Below are 9,436 nucleotides of genomic sequence, written 5' to 3'. Positions count from 1 at the left end.
GCTAGAGTATTCTGTGTAGTTGCTAAGTTTGTCTCTAAAAGTTTTAACTCTAAATGTGAGCTATAATCACCACTAATAACAATCTAAAATGTATTAAACAACATCTGATAACCCGGTTAGTCATCTCTCTGTTTTTTTTTAGAAAGTCGCAGGCTCTCTTTGCATATCAGCAACAGGTCATGTGTGTGACGAGGCTACTCGAAGAGGTCAAGATCTTGCGCAAACAGGTGATATTATATTTCGTATGATATTTGATAGTGTTCTTACTAATCAGCAGGTGTCAAATGAGTGCATTATAATCATATAGACTGTGTTTCTATGTCATGTTGCTCATGTATCTGTGTGTGTGTGTGTACATACTCACATGCTTCCATGGCGACTGGCTTTTCAGATAGATTTACAGCGTAAGGAAGTGGACCATCTAAACTCCAAGCTAGAACTCGAAAAACGAAAGCGCCAGGATGTAGGTATGTTGGTACAGGTGCAAATGTGTTATACCTCCATATTTGCCTGCTTGTTTTACACTGAGCACAATTATGAAGGTTTAAGCAGCACTTATCAGGCGTGTTCACAAGTCAAGTTTAAAAAACACTTTGCTGATTTAATATTACATATTTTTGGGCAGTTTAATCATTAAATGGGAAGGTTTTTCCAGTTATTGGAAATTGGCACTGGGTCTAAGGAATCATTTATTTTTTCAGATTGGTTAAATGTATTAATATATCATTGTTTTTGTGGTTATTATTTCCGAATTTAATATAGGAGTATAAAATTTAGATGTGTTCCAAAGCATGTTTGAGTCTTTTAAAACTTACAGGAGAAGTTTACTTCCAGAACAAAAATTTACAGATAATGTACTCCTTATCTGATAATGTACCTTCTTATAATCCAAGATGTTCATGCCTTTCTTTCTTAAGTCGTAAAGAAATTCCGTTTTTTGAGGAAAACATTTCAGGAATTTTCTCCTTATAGTGGACTTCTATGGTGCCCCGAGTTTGAACTTCCAAAATGCAAAATCCGGTTTAATAAACAATACCAGCCGAGGAAGAAGGATCTTATCTAGCGAAATGGTCCGTTATTTTTTATTGACAATTTATATACTTTTTAACCTCAAACTTGTCTTGTCTTGCTCTGTCTGATCTCTGTTTTTTTCCAGTTCAAGACAGTCAGGGTATGTCGAAAAACTGTAAAAAAAAAAAAAAAAAAAACTTATTTTTTGTTGGGTGTTTGATCTTTTTTGCATGTTCACTTTGCAAACACTGGGTCAGTACTTCTGCAGTGATGTAGGATGATTTTGAAATCAGAGAACATATGATGGAAGTTTTTCGACATACCCTAACTGTCTTGAACCGGAAAAAACAGAGTTCAGACAGAGCAAGACAAGACAAGCACTTGAGGTTAAAAAGTATATAAATCGTCATTTTTAAAAACAAAATAACTGATCGTTTCACTAGATAAGACCCTTCTTCCTCAGCTGGGATCATTTACAACTGCATATGGGATAGTTTGAAGTCGCATTTAAACTGCATTTTGGAAGTTCAATCTCGGGGCACCAAAGAAGTCTACTATATGTTTTCTCAAAAAACATAATTTCTTTACGACTGAAGCGAGAAAGAAAGACATGAATCTGTAAATTTTTGTTCTGGAAGTAAGCTTCTCTTTTAATTCCCTAACTCTAAATTTACTTTGAGTGTTAGATGATGGAAAATGTGATCTACACTACCAGTCAAAAGTTTTTGAACAGTATGATTTTTAATGTTTTCAAAGAAGTCTTTTCTTCTCACCAAGCCTGCATATATTTAATTTAAAGTACAGCAAAAGCAGTATAAAATAGCTGTTTTCTATTTGAATATATTTGAAAATGTAATTTATTCCTGTGGTTTCAAAGCTGATTTTTGCTGTCTATATTGAAGACAGCTGAGTCATTTTTTTCAGGTTTCTTTGATTAATAGAAAGTTCAGAAGAACAGCATTTATCTGAAGAAGAAATCTTTTGTAACATTATAAATGTCTTTATCATCACTTTTGATCAATTTGAAGCATCCTTGCTAAATAAAAGTATGAATTTCTATAATTAAAAAAAAATTATACTGACTCCAAGCTTTTGAATGGTATAGTGTATAATGTTACAAAAGCTTTTTATTTTCAAATAAAAATCAAATATCAAAAAATCCTGTTTTAAATATTGATATTAATAATAATAAAAATGTTTCTTAAACAGCAAATCACTAGCCTGGAAAAAATCCAGACCCTAATCTATTAAGATTAAGGGTCTGGCATCGAGCAATGAAAAGGGCCTAACTCGAGGGGCGGCACCAAGCATGCATTTGAAACTCTCACTGCACGCAATTGGATAACGCCACAACCAATCACAACAGCGGAGCTAACTGATAGACTAAACTCTTGCCGTATCCAGTCGGCAAAACAGCAAAAACATCCTTCTTTCAAAGGAACAATTCGAGCGAGGTTTTCTGTTCCTCTTTTATATGAAAAGCCAAGACTAACTCGTTCATTGTAGCGGCCAAAGCCGTTTCAAACAACTGGTGTTCATCTGTAGCCATCTTTCAATGTTTACTAAATGATTCCGGACGTCGCAGCGCTGTCGTCATCAGTTTAGCTCGCCTTTGGCCCGCCTACATCAGATACACCGATTTGATTGGTTCCCAGAACTGCTTACGTAATGCAGTAACGTGCATCATTGCTCGATGCCAGAGTGTCTTGCAGAGCTAATTCAAATTGTGCTCTCGCGAGACCTCTGGATTTCCAGGGTAGCAAATCACCATATTAGAACGATTTCCGAAGGATCACGTGACACTGATAACTGGAGTAATGATGTTTAAAAAATAAGCTTTGATCACAGGAATAAATTACATTTTAAAATAGACTTCAATAGGAAGCAGTTATTTTAAATAGTAAAAACATTTCACAATATTAATGCTTTCGCTGTATTTTGGATCAAATAAATGCAGGTTTGGTGAACAGAAGAGACTTCTCTAAAAAACATTAAAAATCTTACTTTAAAAAAACTTTTGACTGGTAGTGTAAGTGCAAAAAGAAGAAAACAGAATGCACAGTTAAATATCTCTTATTCACCATTACTTAAAAATGACAAAATATTAGCTAAAACGTTTCAGATAAATGATAAAAATGATATTTTAAAAAGATTAAAAAACCACTGAAAAATACTTTTATTTTATTCTTGTTTACATATTCTGTAGAAAACAGGTTCTTGTTGTACAGACTGAAGAACACACAAGAATTGTTAGACAGTATTTCCTCAGACTCAGGTGAGTGTTTTTTTCATCTAGCAGCTGTAACCAACACATATGAACCGTGATACCCTCCATTCTCAGCTGAACAGTTGCTCTGAAATGCTCATATAATGGTTACCCACAAGATCCCTGCCTGGCATATTGACTCAGCAACCATGCTATTCTTTTGAAGCACCTGACCAATAACAAGCTCAGCCTGACCTTTGCTCGCACCTCCAATTATAAGAGCTACTTGTCTTCTAGCCTGTGACTCATAGAGCATAGTGTGCTGGCTTATAATGACTCATAAAACACTACTGGCTCCACAGTGAGGGATGAAGAAAAACCCATAAGATTGATCCTGTCCATAAAATCAAAGCAAAGAGAGGCACAATAATGAGTGCAATAAATTCAGGGTACGAAGAGGTCCACATGGCCAATCTTCTCCAGTCAAACTAAAAAGACATTTATTGAAGTAATAAGCCACTTTAGACACAACATGAAGTGGAGTATATTATTAAAGATACCAGTGTTCAATAAAAAAATTGATATAATTATAATAAACAATTCTTCTGCAAGGGTAACAAAGCAAAAAATGAGTGTGGTCACAAGTATGTGAACATTGGCTATTTTAGTACAGATTTAAATATGGCTCATCCAAAAAAAAAAAGCTTTGTAACTGCTTTTGTCTCAGTAAAGCACATAACGTGTAGAATATGTTGGATTGTCTTGTACTTTCCAGATGATCAGGAAGAGACTGGACAGGAACATTCAAAACCAGAAACACAAAAGCAAGAAACAGCACAGTCTGAAGAACCTTCCATCCAAACACCAGAAGGTGCTGGAGTTTGAAGTTTTGTACCTTTTACTGCAGACTCGAAGAAGGCAAATATTAAATGTTTGATGTCCATTCTCACATGTTTGCAATTATTTTTTGTTTGTTTTTGAGAAGCATTCTCTTGGTTGCCAGTAGTAAAACATCTCTGGAGGTCAAGGGTTTGCACACCTTGCAGAATCTGCAAAATGTTAATTATTTTACCAAAATATGAGGGATCATACAAAATGCATGTTGTTTTTATTTAGTACTGACCTGAATAAGATATTTAACATAAAAGATGTTTACATATAGTCTACAAGAGTAAATAATATACATATATACATACACTTGATTCTTAATACTGTGTTGTTACCTAAATGATCCACAGCTGTGTTTTTGTTTAGTGATAGTTGTTCATGAATTAAACTACCTGCTATTCCAAGGAAAAATCCTTCAGGTCCCACAAATTTAGTTTTTCAGCATTTTGTGTATTTGAACCCTTTTTCAACAATGATTGTATCATTTTGAGATCCATCTTTTCACACTGAGGACAACTGAGGGACTCATATAAAACTATTACAGAAGGTTCAAAAGCTCACTGATGCTCCAGAAGGAAAAACGATGCATTAAGAGCCAGGGGTGTAAACTTTTTAACAGAATTTTACGTATTTTGTCTAAATATCTTTTTTTCTGATCTTCACCCCCCAGCTCTTAATGCATTATGTTTCCTTTTAAAGCATCAGTGAGCGTTTGAACCTTCTGTAATAGTTGTATGTGAGTCCCTCAGTTGTCCTCAGTGTGAAAAGATGGACCTTAAAATCATAGTCATTGTTGAAAAGTGTTCAAATACACAAAAATGCTGAGAAAACCAAGATAATTTGTGAAATCTGAAGGATTTTTCTGAATTCTGCAAGGTGTATGTAAACTTTTGACCTCAACTGTAACAGCTTTGGGAAATAAAACAAACCAGTATTCAATTTGAAACAAGACACTTTTTATTGGGTAGCTGCATTTGAAACGCTTTTAGAAGAAGGTGTCATATGCTAAAAGATAAGCGTCATTATACATGTAGAGTTTACCATCAACAGGATTGTAGTTCAGATTGGCTATTCCAGGAGAAACCTTCTCAAAGGGTAAAGAAAGAGTGTTTATCTCTTGACCAGTGGTTGTATCAAAAGCATAAAACACCTCTTCTTGGTAAGTATTAACATAGCGTGTCGCATACAGGACCCCGCACACCATGAACGTGCTGGTGACGGACCTCTTAAAGAGATTCGTCTTCCAGGTATGAGTAATATTGAGTGACAGCGGGTCTAAACGACTCACAACAATGTTGCCGTGGTTCTCTTCAGTGGCGTATATCACCCACACAGCATCTTGATCAGCCTCCAAGTCGATGTCGGTCCAATCACGACAGCTGTAGTAGCAGAAAGGGAACTTGTTGTCGATTCCGGCACCATCCAGTTTCATACGGTTGGTCGCTTGTGTTGTAATGTTGAAGCTGCAGATTTCAGCAGTGCTGTAGCATTGGTAGAATACGGTATTGTTGTACAGAATAGTGCCAGAGCCCTGAACTGCATTTTCGTGGCTGTATGATGGTGCTACCTCTTCATCTTTGTAGTTATCGTTGGCCATAAAGTCTTGAAGAGAATTGTACACTCTAATTGTGTTGCCATCCTTGTTTCCGCTCACCAGACAGTGTTCCCAGTAGCGTTCCTTATGGGTTAGCAGGGCATCACGACCCCAAGCACCAGAAATATAGGACTTGCTGATGGAATTAAGCTTGGTGATACTTGGAGAACTTATTCTGGTCATGATGCGCTTATGACAACTACCTGCAAACAATTTAGGAAGTTTTTTGTTTGTTTGAAACTTTCTGGGCCTTCAGAATTCAGAAAATGGTGTTTGAAAGCAATTACATTCCAAACTAGTCAATAATGTACTTACTTCTGAAATCATTTGGTATGGTCTTACAACTTTGTGCGCGGTTGTTGAGCTCACGTAACCTCTTCTTCATGGTCTCTAGGTTGAAGAAATCATCTGTGTACATCCTCTGGACATCATTTTTCGCCTTATTTAACTGAGAACAACACAGGTGGTCACCATTACTGTTATTATTTTTTAAAAGTACTGCCATCTTCAAATCTAGATTGATCACAGTATTTGTTTGTGATCATGTGTTGCAATGTCTACCTCACTGAGTAGATTATGCGTCTCTTTGTTGGGGTTCTGCGTGTGTGTTTCATTGACAGATTGATGGATTTCCTCGAGTTCCTGGTTCAGCTGTCGCAGATGAAGTGCGCTGTACAGTCCACTTGTGTGAAGGAAGTCAAATGCTTTCAGACGGGCTGAGATGTTCTGAAGAGTGGCTTCCATCATCGGCAGTTCCGCATTTGTGTTCCTTACCTGGAAATCACCTCAGAAAGTTAACTGATATTGCCTTAATTCAAGATTCATTTCAACTGTTATGTACAATTGCAATTGTCATAAAAAGCCTAAGTGATAACTTTACCTTTTCCTCAAATTCATTCAGGGCGTCCTCACAAATTTGGACCTGTCTCGTGATTTCCTCAAACCGAAATGCAGGAAAAGTCCAGACAGAGCTGTTTATTTTACACAAACAGGAGTCATTTTTCTGTTGACCTGGAACTCTCTGAGCCTCGACAGTCACCTTATGAACAAACACAACAGAATATTGTGTCACACATACATAAATTCATACATAAACTTTAAGACACTATGTCTGAAAGGTAGATCCAATTGAAGACACAAAGAGAAAACTTACGATGATTGTGAGGAGCAGTAGGTAGATGAACATGATGACCAAATGGGCTGAAAGACTAGAAATCTGCTTTAAATCACCACACAAACACTAAGATGTTGTAATTTTAGATATTCAAATTTGCAGTTTTGGGGGTTGAAAGGGATGTGAAAAGTGCACATAATGGCTAATTTGAGAAATTCAGGAAGAAATTTAGCTGAGAAACGTCAGAAAAATCAACCACAAGTTCCCCCCCAAAAGGTATACATCCCCAGTCTATCATAGATTTTATGCAGACATCTGCACTTTCATTATAACGATTAACAGTATTTTTTTTTATATTCAAATTTTCTTATATTCAAAGAGGATGTGAAAATTGCACATATGGCTAATTTCAGAAATTCAGGAAGAAATTTTGCTGAGATATGTTGGAAAAATCAACCACAAGTTCCTCCCACAAGGTATGTACATCCTCAGTCCATCATGAATTTTATGCAGACATCTGCACTTTCGTTACAGTAATTAACTGTTCTTTTTAGATATTCAAATTTGAGAGTCTGTTGAAGAGGATGTGAAAACTGTGAATATGAAATTTAGGAAGAAATTTACCACCACTAACATTACTACAACAGACTTTTTTATGTTTAAATGGGTTCAAGCCCAGGCTCTGGCTGGGCCACTCAAGGACATTCAGAGTTTTCCATAAGCCACTCTTGCATTGTATTAGTTGTGTGCAGGCCATTGTCTTGTTGGAAGGTGAACCTTCTGCCCTGTCAGAGGTTCTAAATGCTTTCATTAAGGCTATCTCTATATTTTGCTGCGTTAAGCTTTCTTTCTACTCTGATGAATCCCTCAGTACCTGCCACTAAAAACACTTCCACAGAACAAGACTGCTACCACCTGAGCAGTGGCTGCTTTCCTTCATACATGATGCTTGGAACTGGAGTTCATCAATTCAGAGAATCTCATCTCTCACATACTGAGTCATAAGGAGTATGTTTGCAAATTCAAAGTAGGTTTTCATGTGCCTTCACTGAGGAGAGGATTTAGTCTGGCCACACCGCCATAAAGCCCAGATCAGTAGAGTGCTGCATTGATGTTGGTCCTTCTGTAAGTTTTTCCCATCTCCATATATGACCTTGGAGCTCAACCATCAGCTTCTTGGTCACCACTCAAGGCCCTTCTTCATTGATTGCTTAGTTTGGTCAGGAGGCCAGCTCTAGGACGAGTACTGGTAGTTCCAAGCTTCTTTAATTAAGGATAATCGATTTAGAAAAATATGATTTTCTTATTATAGTGATAAAATGTTGTGTTGCAAAAATAAGTATACCCTCCTAAACGAGTATGCTGAACCAAAACATTTCAAGAGAATTTATTGAAAATTAAAAGATGCTGGAATGCAGTTTTCCTTTCTCCAAACGCTTCTCATTTAAACCCAAAATTTCTGTTTTGGTCTCATCTGTCCATTAAACCTTTCTCCAATAGTCCTTTGGCTTGTCCACATGATCTTTAACAAACTGCAGATGGACAGCAGTGTTCTTTTTGGAGAAAAGTGGCCTTCTTCTTGCACACCATGGTTGTCCAGTGTTCTCCTGATTATGGACTCTTGAACATTAACATTAGCCAATATGAGAAAGGTCTTTAGTTGCTGAAAAGTTACCCTTGGGTCCTTTGCAACCTCACTGACTACTACACGTCTTGCTTTTGAAGTGATGTGGAGTTGGGGAGGATAACAGTGGTCTTGAATTTCGTCCATTTGTACACAGTCTCTCTAACTGTACATTTGTGGAGTCCAAACTCTTTTAGAGATGGTTTTGTAACCTTTTCCAGCCTGATGAGCAACAACAACTCTTTTTCTGAGGTCCTTAGAGATCTCTTTTGATCAGCTTCCACAAACAGGGCATACTGACACCAATTGATTTAAAAAAAAACTCTCAACAGACTTTAATTTTGCCTTCAAATTAACTTCTAATCTTAGAGATTCACATACTTTTGCCACTCACAGATACATAATATTGAATCATTTTCTAGAAAGAAAAATAAATGACAGAGTTTAGATTTTTGTCTCATTTGTTTGATTGTGTTCTCTTTGTCTACTTTCAGGACTTGTGTGAAAATCTGATGACCTTTTAGGTTATTCTTATGCAAAAATATAGAGAATTCTAAAGGGTTCACAAGCTTTCAAGCAGCACATACTTAATATATTCATTCATTCAAATTATTAGCAGGTTCAGGAAGATGCACTTCCTCAATTTGTCATGTTTTCATGTCAGCAGAAACTGACCAATCCTGTGTTTTTGGCTTTAAATCTGAGCTTGTGTGACGCAAAACTTCTTTATATATAAGGCTTCAGGATACTGACCTGTACCATCTCCAAAATGAGTAAAGCACACATATTGACTTTGATGATCGTCATTCCTTTAATTTTCTCACAGGTAAAAGTTTACATTTTTATCTTTTTATTAGTGTTATCTTTATTTTACATAATTTCTGATATTATGTTTAACATCAGTGTTTATTCAATAAAGCCTTGTTTTTTGTTTCCACAGTCAGTGAGAGGGAAGAACTGTGTGTGTGAGCTACAAAATTCTGATCCTGCTTTTCCTGA

At 36.4% G+C, this 9,436-nt stretch overlaps 1 protein-coding gene across 1 annotated transcript; it reads right to left on the bottom strand.

Annotated features, from left to right (window-relative positions):
• Nucleotides 1–5,074: 5,074 nt before the first annotated feature.
• LOC141301116 (olfactomedin-4-like) lies at nt 5,075–6,885 on the bottom strand. Its single transcript, XM_073831364.1, has 5 exons — nt 6,853–6,885; nt 6,580–6,738; nt 6,261–6,473; nt 6,015–6,147; nt 5,075–5,902 (listed from the first exon to the last, which is right to left on the bottom strand). Exons 1-5 carry the CDS (start codon nt 6,883–6,885, stop codon nt 5,091–5,093), a joined length of 1,350 nt encoding a protein of 449 aa, XP_073687465.1. The 3' UTR covers nt 5,075–5,090.
• Between the last annotated feature and the right edge of the window lie 2,551 nt (nt 6,886–9,436).

The sequence above is a fragment of the Garra rufa genome, chromosome 25, assembly GCF_049309525.1.
Source record: "Garra rufa chromosome 25, GarRuf1.0, whole genome shotgun sequence".
Classification (NCBI taxonomy): Eukaryota; Metazoa; Chordata; class Actinopteri; order Cypriniformes; family Cyprinidae; genus Garra; species Garra rufa.
This window is presented reverse-complemented; position numbering and strand designations above follow the sequence as displayed.